Source organism: Zeus faber, assembly GCF_960531495.2.
Source record: "Zeus faber genome assembly, chromosome: 18".
NCBI classification, from domain to species: domain Eukaryota; kingdom Metazoa; phylum Chordata; class Actinopteri; order Zeiformes; family Zeidae; genus Zeus; species Zeus faber.
Window position 1 is genome coordinate 7,835,157 of NC_137210.1, and position 17,887 is coordinate 7,853,043.

Consider the following 17,887-nt stretch of genomic DNA (forward strand, 5'->3'; position numbering starts at 1 on the left):
TTTTCTTTTCTATTTTTTGGGGGGGTACATTTATATTCAGTATTTAAATAAAGTATATCTATTCAAAAATTCCAAAATATGAGTGATATAAGATAAAGGTCTGTAGACTACTAAAAGCAATCACTACTACCGCAACTACTTAGGTACAGAAACTAACAAGCTGTGGAAGAATCCATTTCGTTTCACTGCAAGGGATGAGGGGGGTCCATTTGTATTTTATTTGTTTAAATAGGATTCAAAACTCAAGAGGTTTATTTGTCACATACATATACTGCATACATTCATACATATATGCAGTGAAATGTCTTCGCAACGCACCCGGAGATAATGCACAATAGTTACTAAACCGAACATAATAGATAACCTTATTACTACCTAACTAAACTAACTGAAACTAACTGATTCCCAAAAGGTAATGCAGTTAGTGAATAGAATAATATAAATAATATAAAATAAAATAAAGGGATGGGCATTTTCACTCTTTTGATGACCGAGAAGAATTTCAGTCGATAAGTCGACTAGCCGTGACGACTAGCCGGTCACCCCCCCCCATACATACTGTATACATAGACCATTAACTGCACGTAACTACTAGGGATGCACTGGTACATGGAATGTTATCGAACCGTTCGGTTCGGTAAGCCCCCTGTGGTTCAATACGCACACGTGAACCACGATAATATTACGATAATAATCAATCAGCAACACCTCACCTTATGTCGTCGCTGCGCCGTAGCAGACGGGCAGATGTTGTTAATAATCCATGCAGTGAGTGATTTCCACCACGTTCCGCCGTGCTTGTTTTCACTCGCTTCTGTTCTTTGTTTGTACTTTGCCCCTCAGTTAAATACTTCCGAAGTTGCAAATGACTCAGCGTCACAGTAGTGGAACAAAACGAGCTCTCTACTTTTTCTCGATAAAATAACGCCGCACTTCGCTCCGTCTCTCCGCCGTCATTCCCTCATACAAGCACCTTCTTCTGTGTGCTACACTTATTAGAGTCAGGGCGGAAAAAGTTGTGTTAAAAAAAACCCCAAAAAACCCCATCAATAATTGACGGAAAAAATCAATCGTCAATGTTGCTGCCCGAGTCGACTAATCCATTAGTCGACTAATCATGTCTATCTATATTACACAATACAATAATCCCTTCTTATAAGATGAAGGGTTTTTGTATTTATTTTGCATCATTTAAAGGGCGCGCTACTTCATTTATTTTAGTCCGCTGTTTAATAATATTTTAAGTGAAATCATTTTGTTTTATGTGTTTGGCTCAGCCCTCTTGTTTCAAATTTTTAGTTTGGATTCACCCCAATATATGTTCCTTCCTGTGTCATCTGGGCAGAGTGTGCTTGGTGTATTCGGTTGTTGTTATTTTAAACCCTGTTTAAGTTCTGTTGACCCCATTTTATGAGTTATTTCGCAAATGTTGCCCCCGCACAAATACTTTTTCAACCCATCCTAATTTGTACACATTTTGCGTTAAAATCAATAAAATCTTTGCACATTTCACCGGCCATTTCTATGTCGTATGGCCTGGCAACATGCACGGTAACACAGGCGGTACCACCCTGTTACGAGCAAGCCACCGCGGCAACACCTGCACCCGATGAATCACAGTATGTTCCAGCGATCACTCTTGCGTTGAAGAAGAATTTGGGTGCGCCGGGTAACACGGTAGTGTTAGTATGCAGCCGAGGCCCTCGCCTCGTTGGCCCTCTTAGCGCACGAGGGCGCGGAGCTCCCGCTACAAGCCTCTCCTGGTTCTTCCCGTTTGATCCCCTTTGAAGTGCGGCACTTCTACTCCTCGTCTCCGATTGGATCGGCTCGCTATGAATAATTCATGTCCCGTAGTAGCAGAAGCAGTAGCAACGAGGCGGTTTCCTATTGGGCGAGGAGGACGTTCAATTTTCCCCAATTAAAAGAGGTTATCGTTCATTTCCTCCCATCACATTAATACAGTCCTAAAACTGGATTTAAGGCTATATTAACCCAAGTCTTAACTGTTGTGCCCTCAACTTTCATGTAATTGCATAATTTCATATATTTTCTTTGTTTAATTGAACTGCCCTAAAGCTCTGCGTTTCCTGCAAATCGATCTGCCCATTTTTGCTCCAGCTTTACACGTCCATAGTCTTCAAATTGATGCAGACCCTGACTTTGAAGCTCAGACTTTTTACGGGGGTTGAATGCTTTAAGCTTCGTAAAGCGCGTCTAATTTTATTTTTTTTCGTGGACTTGGGTTTTGAGAAGAAAGAAAAAAATTGATCCTCAAACCTCTCGAATTCCTGAAGGGAAATGAGCTCTGGGAGGTTAAGCCCCTTAAAACACTGCGAAGAAAGGTCTGCTGTAACTACAGAGGTTTTTTTTTTTTTGGGGGGGTTTTTTTTGAAAGACCGCACGGAGACAACCTGTTTTTGTGTGGCCAAATCAGAGATAAAGAAACCTCATACGTGACGGGGAAAATGGGCGACAAAGGAGGCCATACAGGGTCAGATTAGCATCAAATAACCAATCACGGATCCACCGGCATCAGAAATAAACAAGATCAGAGACAAGCCAGCCGGGGAAAAACTCCTCCTCGACCTCGTTCTTTCAAATCTGCACTTGTACCTCTTGGTAAGACCCGCTAAGACCCTTTGAAGGAAAGGAAAACCCCAAATTTGGCATGAGGCATCGCTTGTCACAATAGCCTTTTGCATCTCAAAACAAACTGCCTGAATCGCTATTTCCTCTTGGACAAACTAACAGCACCTCGGACATAAATAACGCCGGGTTTTGGCAAAGACTCTCACTTGTCAGAGCCCCGTGGCCTGATATAGTTTTTGGCCGAAGACAGATGGTTCTGTCGCTGCGTTAGTTTATACAAACTGTCTTCTCTGCATAATGTATTCTCCTGTGTTGCAGCGAGCCGAAGATGGACTCCCATAACGGGCTTCCCCTCCGTCATCTCAATGCTCTCTGCGTCAACTGTGGATATCTTCGTATTCACCCGGTCAAACCCAATTAAGCCCCTTTCTAAATCACCCGTCTGTGGCCTGTGCGCTGGGGCCGTCGCGAGGGGTCGAGGGGAAGGATTGGGTCACCTTCAAAGGGCGTAGACAAGAGGGAAGGTTTCTGGACCCTCCGGATTCCTCTTGAGCCTTTTTTTTTTTTTCCTGGGGTGTGTAAGGGTCCTGGCCACGGCTGCACCACGATCGTTCTACCCACCCACCCCTATAGCCGCTGTGAACCCCCCGCAGCTGTCACTAGGACGCCTTATCCCCTCTCTGATCTCCTCATAGCACAGCCCGCCCCCACCCTCACCCCGACGAGGCCCTCCGTCGGGAACCTCACACGTACCCAGACGACCCCTCCGAGGGGGTTTCGCCGTGCGCCCGTGTTTTCTCAGGCAGGGTTTTCGCGAGCCCCGAGTTTTCCGAGGCCCGTCGGCCAAAAAAGCGGCGTACCTCACCGCGGGGCGTGGCGGCGGGCCACGCGGAGCGTCCGTATGGCGCTGTGGAGAATTAGGAATGAACTGAAGGGGAGAAGGATTTGAGGACGGGAGGGTGAAAACGGAGCGTAGAGGGATCGGTTCAATTCAGATGTTGAGTGTGCGGACAGGAGGGGACGATGGTGAGGTTCGCGCACTGCCATCCGCTTGACAGCGAAGAGTGGATGTTAAATGTTAAATGTCAAATGCGTGTCGAATAAATCCTCATAAGGATATTCTCTGCTATTTCGGCTGACCATAGCTCTCAAATATAAGGGTTTGTACCATGCCTCAAAGCTTGTCTTTGAAATCTCATCCGATTAAATTCAAATGTGATTCTTGGCACACGTAGAGGTTATTAACCTCACCCCGTACTGTATGTCTATTGTGGCAACCCATCATTCAACGAAACATTAAATACAGTCTGTCTGATTTGTCAGGTACGTAAGTGATCAAAAAAACATAAAACTCAAAAAAAATCACAATCCACAGAGAAATTTGGACAAAAATCACCCCCGTCATTAAAGTGTTTAATATCCTCAGAATGTGTTTGATGATGTTGTGACATCAAATGGGATGGGAGGGGTTGAACGTTATTCATAGATGCACGGCGGACATGTTTTAGCTGGATAATTGTCTGGAATGGTAACTCCCACCGTAATTGTGTTAAAACAATTTGTGGGACAAATACATTTCCATTTTGCGGCACATTTTATCACAACACATTATTCTCATGTTGCCACCCACATTTCCGCGAAATCCCAGCCGTCTGCGACGTTTGTAGCTGTATCCCGGTCATTTATCATCGTCTCCTTGTACTGTGCGCTTTCGTTTTGGTTGTAGGCTTTTCTTGGTATTTTGAGCCAAATTGGAGCTAATGGCTCTCAGTCCTTAAACATTCCAGTGTCTGCTTTAGATTCCCGCGGCCGACACCTTGATCAGGATCGTTCCTATGTTTTGGCGTCTGCTCCCCGGTCCGTCCCATGTGTGCCGGGATCTATACAGTTAATCCATCAGATCTTCCCGTACGCCAAGCGGTTGAGACAAGGCTTAAAACAGATTATACAGCTGGTTTAAGGACCCGCTTCAAAAGAGGAACAAAAAATGTCTGGATTATTGAGCGTGAGCATGTAGGTTTTCAATCAGCCCCTCTTGGCCTCCGATACAGATCCTGACTGCCCCCCCCCCCCTCCCCTTGGCTGGAAAACCAAAGCAGACTACCGGCGGCTGACGTTTTTCCGAACCTGCATTTCGCGCGGCGGGAGGAGGAGGGGATGCTTGGTGAAAGTTGCAAGTTCCATTGTCCCACGCCGTTCCGCCGCTTTTCAGGCTCAATGAAGAGGCTGGAGTTTCTTGGCCGCGGTTGTCAAACCTGCGTAATCAACTTTAGTTTGTTCTTTTTTTCTCCGGAATCCCCGCCAACCCCCCCCCCCCCCCCCCCCAGAGAAGATGCTAATTGGATTTGTTCGGGGCCAATAGGTCCCCGTACTGTATGGATTTGGGGAGCTTTTCCTTTTTCCGGGCCGGGTGAGTTGGCCAAGTAATCTCACCGGAGAGGAAAAGCATATTACAGTTATTACAGTCCTTGTTTAAGGAGGGGATTCGCTCGGCCAGATTAACCCCGAGCCGCCCCGAAACGAGACCCTGGCTGTGAAACGACTGGGGGAGAGGCCCGCGGCGAGCAGGGCGAGAGGGGAATCGGGCGCCGTCCCGGTCCCTACGTCATCGCCTCCAACCGCCATCCCCACTCCCCGTCTCCCGTCCACCGCCTTGCCGCCCAACCTGGTCAGACCAGTTCCTGTATTTACAAGACAGGTGATTTACACCCACCCACAAGAAGGGGGGGGGGGCTTCTTCAAGTGGGAGGAACCATTATTCGCGGGTTACTGCGCAGCCCGGAATATCACCTTACCGGGCCCGCGGATCCGTTTTCCCCAGCTGGCGACCTTCCGTAGAGAGGAACTCCCCAGGCTTTTTGACTCCAGCTCCAACGTACAGTATACGCTCAGGACCCGTCTCGTCTCAGGTTTTGTTTATTCGATTGGGAATCTAGCGTCGTCTTCACTTCCATTGCATGTTTGTTCTTCATAAGTTCATTTTTCTCAAATACAGTATGTTTTTCGAGTGTAACCAAGTCGCCCTTAATCTTATCTTGCAAAACTCAAGACCAATTCAGGCTGTGGTGGGGCTATTTGTGTAAGTGGTCAACGATGGCTGTACTGTAAATTGGTAGTTATTCGTCCCCAGGAGGGTAAAGTGAAGGGAAGGGAACAATACTAATGAGTTCCCCGAGTGTGAGAGTCAATGGAGTGCTCTCAGATGGAGGCGGTTTGGAAGATGAATGGCTCTCATTTTAGAACCACCTCCACTTTCCTTTACTGACGCAGTGTCACCGTTCACCTGGGGCCAATGGGAAGTACTTTTCTTCATTACTACCCACAACATGACACCACTCTCTCCACACACACACACACACACACACACACACACACATACACACACACACACACACACACACACACACACACACAAACACGCACACACGCACATACGCACACACACAGACATGTTGTAATTTAGACTAAACACTCCCAGATGCCTTCCGTTTCCTGGACGCTTCCATTTACTCTCAAGTAAACCTTGTAAAACAGTAGAAGAGAACACTGCTTCATTTGTCGACATATAAATAAAAATAGATAGATAGATAGATAGATCCATACTGTAGATACTTTATTTATCCCTGGAGGGAAATGGCACTGTCACAGCAGTTCACACTAAAACAATAAGCAATTAAAATGTGAATATAATGGCAATATGCAATAAACCATAACAAAAAAGATAAGAAAATAGGTTAAATCAAAAGTCAATACACCATAAACCTAGCAATTAATTTAGAGATGGAATAGAACAATTTGGCAATATACAATAAACCTAAAACAATGAAATGTACATTAAAATGTAGCTACAGCAGCAATATGCAGGGTCCACGGTAGTCGGCCCTCAAAGTTAAATCTTCAATGGACGAGTGTGCTTTGGTGTGTTGTGACTGCAGGAGTCCATTCATTCCAGCCTGGTTACGGTGTAATTCTATGATCGGGCGGTGTTGACGGCTGTGGGTGCGTCTCCTACATCCCAACTAACGGCAGTTCTCATTCTGAAGTAGGGCTGCATTATTACGGCTAAAATGATAATCACAATTATTTTAGTCAATTTTGTGATCATGATTATTTATCACGATTACTCATCTATTTTGGGGTAAATTATTTTTGGCACCTTGTAAATCAAAAGAAAACTGCCTTCCCAATAATATTGTGTTTTATGAACCTATTCTTGTTCTTCTTAAGGATAAATATAAATTACATCCAAACATACTGACATTTGTGGGTTCGTTGGATCCATGACGTTCATCAAAGTCCTACCCTCTCAAGAATACTCTCTTGTTGACCAATCACTACACTATCAATGCAAATTGATTGAAATGCTATCATGTGACCTGCGCGAGCCGTCATATGCGCGCGCATTGCGCCGATGATAAAAAAGAAAATACAGTTTTTCACTAAATGATTCCACAACTTTGGACCAATCTGGATCAAACTTGGACGACAGCATGTCAGGACCGCCCCGAATACACATTTTATTCATCCTATCTGAGAGTGCGGCGGATCCATGTGATCCAAAAATTACTGACGTCAGTGTTTCATTAACAAAAACAATAGGGCTCCGGCCTAAGGTTTGCTAGGGCTGGACCCCTAACCAACCTCAGTATCAACAATTCACATTCAATAGGAAATTGTGCATATACAGTATATATACATTTGCAAATATATATTATATATGTATAAAATCTGTACAGACACAGTGTGTACCAGGTCTAAAACAAAATAAATGGTAACAGCAATATAATATGTAGAGTATTGCAAAATGTTTTTAAAGTCCCTGTAGGGTGATTTCAGTGATTTGTTTCTAAACTCATTATACATGTTAGAAAGTAATTGCTGAAAACATGTGAAAAGACTGTGAATGATGTAGTACTGAATTGTGGAGTTACACCATTAAACTGTTTATCACCTGTTTTTTAGGGTGCGGATCTTTTGTGCATTTGGATTTGTATATGTATGTTTTGTTTTAGTGGTATTTGACACTTGAGAGAGGCTGCACCTCTCCCACGTTTGGCCGTGGTTTCAGCGTCTTCAGCGGACATGCCCCCAGCGTCTCAGAATGGAGAGAACTGCCTCTTTTTTTTTCTCTACAATTTTGAAACATAATTATATATACTTGACGATTTCTTTTTATCATTCTAATTCGGCTGGGTGGTTAAAAACACAATTTCCTGTGGTGTGAAAAACTCTGAACACATTTATTGTTGCTTTATAGGGGCTTTCACATCCCTATGTCTGACTCAGGGCAAACTATTATCAAATAAATTATTCATTGAATATAGATATACAGTAGATAAGTAGAGCAATGAGAAAGTTAAATATGATCTCCCAGGGGGGCTTAAGGTCCTTGTCCCTGATTAAATACATTTGTCTACTCCTTCTAATTTGACGCCAGCAGTCCCTTAAACCCCATCAGGATACTGGACAAAACAGGTCACCCCCAAAGCTACTGAAAGTCGATGAATGATGAGGATTTGATGACGGCAAATCCTCATGCAGCAGTTCAGGTTGTAGGCATGGCAGCGCTTGATGTGCAGTGGATTGGGGAATATATCCAAAACAGCTTCTAAGTCATGGATGAAGTGTATTCTCCAATGTATGACGGGGGGAAAACAAAAGCTTTATCCTGCGTTGCCTGGTGTTTGTTGTTTTGGTGTTATTCCTCTAATTGTTGCTGAGTTACCTTCCTTCTCAACTTCTAGGCTTGTTTTGCTTTGCTTAGGTGAGATGATTTTGGTCACATGCTCTTGATAGTTTACTTTTTAACATTAACCAAAGTAAAGGATGCGAGTAAATCAACAAAGGGGAAACTTTCCACTTTCCACAAATGATCTGTTCAAATGTGGCTACTCCTAGAATACTTAAAGTTCCTCATCAGCTTTTTCCCCGTGTCTTCCAATGGGGGGAAAACCGATTTCTCTTTGAATGAAGCTGCCTGCAGGGTCGTGCTGTTCGGCCTCGGCGCAGTAACACTCCTCACTCAGTTGGATGTTTGATAATGTACTTTATTTCATGTAGGTTTGTTTCTTTAATGTAATATTGCTACTTTTCTTTTTGTTGCATCGGGGTTTCTGCACATACAAGCGAGAGCTGATATCCATGACAACAAATCACTAACATTCCTTGGCCAACCAGAGGTCAATGCTACATCTATCCATTGGGCTCCCAGCCCAAAGGTTAAACCTGTAAGTTCTGCAAAATAAAAAACCCAATTACATCACTGTCAGAATTTATAGACATCCCAGAGATATCAATGTATACAAGCTTCCCGAATTATTATTACTGGTAACAATAACTATAAGCATCGTCTGATGGTAGGGTGATTTTTTTTTCTTGCAAAAAACCTGCAGGTGTAATGTAGCTGACCTTCTTGTTTGGACGTCATTTATATACAGGTACTCCTCACTTAATGACCGAGTTCCGTTCCTACAACCAGGTCGTTGAGCAAATTGGTCGATAAGAGAGGACCCGTATTATTTCACGGTAAAGGGGCGTGGCCATTGCAAATGCAAGTGTAGTGAATACTGACAGACTGGGGAATGAGACTGAGACTGAGAACGGTGAAGAGATGAGATGCTTGACGCCAAGACGCCACCAACACGACCAACTGGTCAGAGAGCTGGTTGTAAGTCCGAACGGTCGTTAAACAGGTAGGTCTTTAGGTGAGGAGTATCTGTATAGCGTTAAGAAGACTGAATTCATGTGAACAAAGTCCTTTAATTCAAAGATTTGTAAATTTAAGTATTAGTATTTATAGGTTTGTAAAATGCACTATTATTGTGAAGGCAGTTTTCTGTTGATTTACAAAGTGCAATAAAACAATTCTGTTCCCCCAAATGGCTGAATAATCGTGATGAATTATCGTGATCACAATATTGAGTAAAATATTTGTGATTATCATTTTAGTCATAATCATGCAGCCCAACTTCAGAATGATAACCGCCATTAGTTTGGACGTAGGAGACCGACCCACAGCCGCCAACACCGCCCGATCATAGAATTACACTGTAACCAGGGAAGAACAAACGAACTCCTGCAGCACACACTGGAACAAAGAGCCAAAGCACACTCATCCATTGAACTTTAACGAAGGACAGACTACCCTGGACCCTTCGTATTGCTGCCTGCAGATATATTTATCCATTGTTATTGTTAAAGATAAGATATCATGCCAGGGCTGTCATGATAATAAAAATGTAGTTGGCAGATTAATATCATACAAATCATTTTGATTCAGAATTAAATAAAAAAATTAAATTATTTGATGCCATTTTCATAGTACAATCTTATGATCGTCTAATACCCATTTATTGGGATTGGATCATAAAAATCAAATCAAATCAGTTAATTTCCCCCAACCCCACTGATGAAATCAAATTCACATTTAACTTGTAGCAACATTTCTAACATTCAGTTAGCATTCTGTTGTTCTGGAAACGTAGAATAGCAGTATCTGACGATGATGATCAGGCCCTTATGTAATAATTGAGACAGGTCTATGGAAGAAGATGTTGTAGATTCGCTGCATATATGTATGGAAGTATGTATATGTATGTGACGAATAAACCTCTTGAATATTGATTAGAGTTGTTCATTTCAAGTACAGCTCAGGATGACTTTAGCTCTTTTCCGTTTCTTAAGGTAAAGTGAGCAAAGCGGAGCGGCTTCTTATCGTCGGGTTGAGTAAAACCCTCTCTGGACTTTCGGACACCTGCAGCGTTGTAACCAAACCCCCGTGTCTACATCAATGGGATGACTGTTTGCGTCTTCCAATTTTCTGGTCTTAAAAAAAAAAATAAAAAAAAAATAGCCATTCTTTTACCATTCTCCTGATTAAAGAAAAGAGGCGGTGGCAAAGGTTACACGGCTATCTGCGACTTATCAGTTTCTCATGACTTATTTAGTGAGTTTGGCTTTTGTACAGTGAAGCGTGCAGAATTTGGAGGGGGGCTCAACTAATCGGGTGAATCTAGCTCAGGGGTATAATGCTTGTTTTCTGCACTGTCCACAATCCAAGTCAACCTTTAATTAAAGGACATGTAGATAAGCGATGGGGGGCGGAGAGAGGTTTTGGCGGATTTCAGCCTGGCATTGTATACAAACTAGTGATGAATAAGTTTGTCTCTTTTTGGAGATGCGGCTCTCCGCGAGTGACTCTGTAAAAAGATTCCAGTCATTGCGACGGCTCCCGGCTCTTTCTGAGAGTGCCAGTCCCAGTGAGCCTGTGCCTGGCTGCGGTAACCCAGTCGCGAAAGAACGACTATTGCGGCGGATTGCCTCGAAACTCCGGATTTGGTCACTTTGAACGAATGGCTTGCGAGCTTTGCATCATGAACACGAAGACTGCATCTATTTACATGATTTCATATCTGCAGGCACTCGGATGCACGGCCCTCAGATGAAAGCTGCTTGTTATTTAAGGCCTATTATCATACTGTAGCACAACAAGAAATTCAAAGAAAAGAATAATCACTTTGCAGCACATTAATTCCACAAAAGTCCCCACAGAGTACGAAGTTGTAATAAATTATTCCATACATCTCACTTTTCTGCAAGCTTTCGTTTTATTTAGACCTGAGGCAAACGGTGAAAGGCAAGAAGAAATGGGTCAGGAATCCTCCCCCTGGTTGATACGTACACCTCTTAGGCTCTGAATGCATCTCAGACCTTTAGTAGTGATAAGGATCTCGCTGACGAAACCCAATGCAGTGCTGCGTGGCTGCGGAGTGGCCCCAGTGCATTGTGCAGCGGGTCAAAAGGTAGCGTGTTACAAGAGGCCCGTGACTCGGCAGCCCCGCTGATATGTCGTTTCTTATGGTCGGATGTAGGTGTCGCCTTTCCTTTACATTGTGCTCCTCGACCAAGAAGATGCAGAACACGGCAGAATTCCTCCCCCGGGGGGCTCAATGCAGTCCTATCTGATTTTATCTCTAATTAATATCAATATTTACCTCCCTCTCCCTTTAGGAATAACGTCACTGTAATTCTTATATGTTTGTTGTTGGGCCAAGTACATTTTCATATACAAGGAATTTGTCTTGGCAAAGATTGGTGCATTGATGTACAAACAATTGGCATAAAACAAGCTTAACAGTCTGGAAAAAAAACATACATAATAAATACCCAAAAATAGCAAAAAATACAAAGAAAATAGCCCAAAAAAAATGATATAGCCAAATAAACAAAGAACAGAACAGAACATACAAATGCAATGCTATACACAGGATAAGGTTAACAGGCAGTATGGGGCTAAGTGGCAGTATGGTTGCTAGTATGGTTGTGGGTCTAAAATATAAATATTACAGTCCAACGATGCCAGATTTTCGGTTCTGGTGACTTTTCCCGATTTTGGAGAGTCCTAGCCCACCGATTACCGATATATTGACAGATATTTTGTCAAAAAGTGCAAAATTTGCATTTTGTTAAAGTTTCTAAATTTGAGAACATTTAACTTATAAGCATACAAAAAAATAAACACACAAAAAACTTTGATAGATTAAAAAAAATTTAAAAGATTATATTAAATATATTTTATTTTCCAGTGAACGCATCATCACTTCCGAAATGAATTTAGTTTTCTGAGTTTCCCATGAATGCAGCATCGATTCCTGCTTGGAAAGCACTGTCTAACAACAAACATGTATGGATTTATAATGCCTAGTCAGACTTCTGACTTCTTATTTTGGTGAGTATCTTAAAAGTAGTGTAAAATAGACAAGTACAGGATAAATAATCAATGTTTTTTTTATACATATTTAAAAATCAGGACACATCGGCTGCATAACTACCGATCCCATTTTGTTAAAAATGTCAAATAATGGCCAATATATCAGCCAAAGCGATATATATCGGTCGGGCTCTAATAAATATAGATTGATACACTGTATGTGAAGAATACATATCCATACAATAATACGGGCATGGAAAACAGTGCATAACTAGGTATAAATTATATCTAAACTATTACAATGTCCTCAATGTTATTAATATTATAACAATATTACAATATATTGCACAGTTATTGTAGAGGCTGTTTGAGTGAGTGTGTGTGTGTGTGTGTGTGTGTGTGTGTGTGTGTGTGTGTGTGTGTGTGTGTGTGTGTGTGCGTGTGTGTGTGTGTGTGTGTGTGTGTGTGTGTGTGTGTGTGTGTGTGTGTGTGTGTGAGTGTGTGTGTTTGTGTGTTTGTGTGTTTGTGTGTGTCTGTTGGGGTGTTGTTCCGTGTCCAGAAACCCATTCATTCTTGAACCGTGACGAAAGTGTAGAAGTGTAGTCATCATGTTGAGGTGAAAGACGTAACCTAAAGTGATCGACTTCCACTCTTCTTTTTCCGCTCGGTAGCAGCGGTTTAGAGCCAAAGGAGCGAGAGCGTGAACGTGATATAAAGGATTTCCCTTTGAGGTTTAATAAAGTTTTTTCTTTAATCTTATCTTATCTTATATCTAACCCCTGTTAGGTTGAAAATCAGAAAGCACCTCGGCCGTGAAGATAATTTGTTTAGACCTCTCACTGGTTTTGGCCCTTATTGCCTTGTAAGCCCTTGTTGCCTCAGGGTTTGTAAACAGCATTAATCCACTTAGGGGTTTGATTTTTTTTGTGTGGCAGTACTGTTTGCAGGCAATGGAAGGATAACAAGAAGTGAGAGTCTTAATTGTTCCGATTCCTTTGTGAATTAATGGGATTTACAGTAATTCTCGTCAACCGCACAGGGAGGGAGATTCTAATTGTCCTTAACATCACTACTGGCTGCCCAAAGATCTTGCACTGCAGTGTTTCCCACAGGGTCTGAAATATACTTGGGGCTGCGACACAACATAATTTCCTGCTGTCTCACGACCCGATACAAACTTTCTAACCGGAGAGCCGTGTCCGCGTCTTCTAACGTAATACCAGAGAACCAGTCCACTAGTTAATCGATCACAGACAGCGTCATTCTCTCGGACGGATAAAAAATTAAAAATAAAAATTGCTAGAATGGGTCGCCAAATATACTTTGGCGGCCATTAATATACCTGGGCGTCCGCCCCAAGTAAAGTCTACTATGTGTGGGGACACACTGCAGTCTATGAATCCCAACTTTTGGTTCTCTGAAATTCAATAGCTAATCCTAAAATTACCCGGTAAACCGCAAGGGCAAACGCGCCTGTAATCCCAATAACTATCTGTTTGATTCTAATACGCGGGTGTCAGGTTCTGCCGGCAAGAAACTGAACTAAGTGTGAACCTCAGTGGAATGTTGAGGCTCCGCGGATCTCCGTGCGAGCCTCTTTTCCCCGCCGGTGCAGATTTCGGCGCGGGACCTCGCCGCATCTCGCTGTGTTGGAGCACAGGGCGACAATAGCTCGAGTCAAGTGCGGGTGACAAATGGGGCGAACGGCGCTCATTTTTCTCAAAATTGTCAAAGTTGTCCCTTGTCCTTGAGACAGGCCCTTCTGTGTACCCTTGTCAGAGCCCGCTGACGAAACGGACCAATGTTCTCATCAGGTTTGGCGGGGGGGGGGGGAGCACAATTAAACCCTCGGCCCTGACCGGCTTACCCGCGGGGTGATGGACGAGACTCGTCTCAGTCAGCGTTCCCGATCCCAGTTTCTGGCCCCTCCGGGATAGAGGCCCCAGTCTTTACAGCGGACCGTGCCAGGGCGGCTATAGCAGCTTGAAAAGGGGGGCTGTCACTCCATTCTCCTGTTTTCTGGTGTGAAACAAGCGTAGAGAACTCGGCCTTTGACAAGTCGAGAAGTCGAAATGTTCTTAGGATACCTGCGCTGAACAGCGAGATTGATCTTGGAAATTGTGGGAAATCTCTCAAGTTGTCTCATCCGGATTCAGCGGCCGGCGTGTTTTGTCCAGAAGTTGCACAAGTTTACTCGATCTTCTCAGGGTCATTTCATGGGAGAGGTTTGGTCGGGCCTCTAACCCTTTTGCTTCTGTAAATCTTATGCCTATGACATCAGGTTTCTATGAAAGAACAGAGCTCCACTCAAGCAAGCCAAAGGTCATATACCTCATGTTAATACCAGTATTCAAACCGTCCTGTTTTTGTTAGAGCCTCGCTAAGGTATTTCTGGCTTTGTTGTGTGGCATTTGGTCCCTTGGTGACGCATCCTTCCACTTCCGTGCACGTCGCACGTCAGCGGGTGAAGGACCAGGATTTGATTTTGCCGGCGCCTTCGTCAGTGATGCTTGTCCTGTGTCATTGCACGGGGAGAGAGCTGGGGTGGGGGGGGGAGGAAAGGTCGAGTGACGCATTGCCGTCCGGGTGACGCAACTCCAGCGATACGAAATTGATATAATTTGGGGGAGCGCTCGACCTTGGGGATAATTGTGAAACCGATGAACGGAGCTCCATTCCTATTTCTTGAGTGACTGCCATTTGGGAGGTTTCCAAACGTTGGCCCTCGACAAAGACACAGAACTGGAACCGGAAAAACACCCCTAGTCGCCGTCCTAATGGAATTGGGCACCTGGAGCCTTGCTCTGTGAATCATTGGATTATGGGATATTTGAAAGGGTTTCCCTTGTGAATGGGATTTTATCAAAATAGTTGTAAAAATAAGGAAAAATTATAAGAACAACAGGGAATTAGAATTGGAATACAATGCATTGAGTTTGAGCTAACATGACCATCCACATTCATCTCAGTCATACACACGTTTGTGTCGTACTTTTTCAATGAAATTTGCCGCATTTGTCCTGTTTTCCGCCTGCCCTTAAACACTCTGTCTTTTTCTTTTTTTCTATCTGTCCCCTTCCTCTCTTGCACTCAACAGGCATTTAGTTGTGCCCGGCTCATCAGAAACCTGCATGTGTGAAAAGACACAAGCCAGCAATGGAACCCTGGCCGGCCGTGGCCTGGGTCCTACTGCTGACCGCCATCTCTGATCTGTGGAGGACCAGCCAATCGAGGGACTTCACCGAACAAGACATCATCTACCTCTATCCCTCCAGTGAGTGTTGGGCATAACCTCTGGCAAAGAGGAATCAAACTCATAAAACGACGCTAACACCAATGCCTTTTTCTGCAGACCGTCCTTTAACGACACCCTTATCCAAAAGAAAGTCATCGCTTGAAGGAGTTCTGGAAAGATCAACAAGACACGAACTTGAGGGTGTTAACACATTGGGAAATTATTTGGACAATTCCCCCCTGCCACAGATGAGAACAGACTGTAAAATAAATCACTGTTTGTGGGTCAATTTCGGTCTCCTCATCTACATAGCTTCCTGCCTCCGGGTGCTAAACTAAAAGCCCATGGTTAAAGAAATTCCAAAAAAGGGAAAAAGTAACACCCCTACATCAAATAACTTTGGTGAATTCAATGAATCATACAAGAAGGGCCCTGCAGATCAACTTAAATGCTTCATGGAATTAGGAACACAACACAACTTTAAGCATCGGTCACAATGGAGACGTGCCAGAAACGCAGTCCGTGTTGAGTTTTGCGGTAGACGTCTACTTTGAAGAAGCACGGTTCTTGCTAAATGATTAGGCTTAGCTTTGCTTGCTCACAATCAACATGCGTCCGCCCTCCTGAAAGTCTACGATGAAAGCTCCGTGGTCACACTGCCTCAGTCAGCTGGAGTTGTTAATCCTGGTGTCTGGTCACTGGGAAGGCGTAAAAGCAAAGCCAGACTAGATTCCTTCCAGCCCATCAGACCCTTGTTGAAAACCGCCATTAGACAGACGCTATTATTACAGGACACCGGTAATGAGCCCCATTGAAAAGTCGACCGATCTCTGTCGTCTGTCTCTGTTTCTCACACGCTCTCACATGCTTGTGACGCCATCGCATAGCGCCCTACTACAGCGTTAATAACTCGGACGACGGACACTACATTTCTGACCAATCAGAAGGGCCGGGGGAGGTCCCGCTGAACGGCCAGACAGAGCCACAGCTGGTGCAGCGACTGTCCTATCCTCTCTATTTCACCCCATCGCACAGACACACACACACACACACACACACACACACACACTCTGTTCCCTGAAGCGTGAGTCTTTGAAGTGGTGGTATGTGGTCATGTGAATTCATGCCCAGCGAGTCATTACGGTTAACCTCACCCATGTTCTTTTGCCTTCTGCTGCCTTTTGTCTCGTATACACATCAGCTTAATCCTGAAGTATTTAAAGTCCGAGTCAAAAAAGATTCCATTACAACAAGTTAAACGTCCATAGCAATTCACTTGCTTCGAGGCCTTTCCTTCCCATTTCATCAATGAACAGTGGCCGATTGTCCTTCTCCCTGGATTTCCTCACAAGCGAAAGTAGTAGCGCGATGATCGTCAAACCCCAGCTGAGGGCTAATTGATTGTTGTCCCTTGGCTGTCCCTTCTGACTCGGACGGAATGTTCCAGCAGGCGACCGCCGCTAATTGGGACCACAGAATCCATTAGATCATGTTCCAGGGGAATGGCAGGTTTCCATGCAATTGTGTCTCTTTCACCTAATCCGGTTCTCTCAGTCAGCACGAAACTTCCCGTTTTTGTTTTTTCATAGTTTATTGCTTTGCGGCTGACTTGTTTGGTACGTTTCCTATCATTTTGGTTGTTTTTGTTGTGTCAACTTTGCTGCTACAGTAAGTAGACACTATAGGTCCCCATAAACCAACTGTACACTGAGCCCAGAGGAAGACTAAATATCTCATTTGGTTCCTGGGATGAAATATTTGGAGGAGCTCCACTTTGACTAAGAGATAGAACTTCTGCAAAGTTATAGACAAAATAATGTCATCTTACTGTTTCTCTGTGAAGGTGTTTATAAGGTATTATATTGTTGTCCCATGCCTATGCCTGAAATAAAGGTCAAATAAAATAAATAAAAGTACCACAAATAATAACCTAGTGTGGCGGGCCACGGGGTGTGGTCAAGCCACCGCTGCAGACAGGCGGTGCAGGCTCCCCATAGCTGCTGGGGATCAACGGAGGGGCTCCGCTGATTGGTCCGATACTAGACCAGGGAGTAATTTAGGTTCTGTTTTTCCCCACGGCAGAGGAGGTGCATGGTTTGGAGACACACAATCAGCGCAGCAGACCGTCCAAGATACGGCGGCAGCGCGCACAAGCACAGACGCTCCGGACTCTCCCCCTGTTTGCCAGCGAGCTTTTGATTTTGCCTTTGGCCCACGAGCAACCTTTTTGTTTGAACAATAATAAACACACGCCAACCAGCGCTGTTTTGCCTTCGCCTGCTTCCCCTCGCTCATTCCCTGACCCTGGGCCAGAACACACCTCTACACCTAGTATTCCAAAGTATATATTAAAA

General features: G+C 44.0%; 1 protein-coding gene across 1 annotated transcript in view; it reads left to right on the forward strand.

Moving 5' to 3' along the window:
* lypd6 (LY6/PLAUR domain containing 6) overlaps positions 1-17,887 on the forward strand; it is a gene marked incomplete at its 3' end in the record, with an annotated part of 32,710 nt that overhangs the window by 9,935 nt on the left and 4,888 nt on the right. Inside the window, exon 2 of the mRNA XM_080019529.1 lies at positions 15,396-15,572. Coding sequence (XP_079875655.1) covers positions 15,455-15,572 — 118 coding nt within the window. The remainder of the gene's footprint in view (positions 1-15,395; positions 15,573-17,887) is intronic.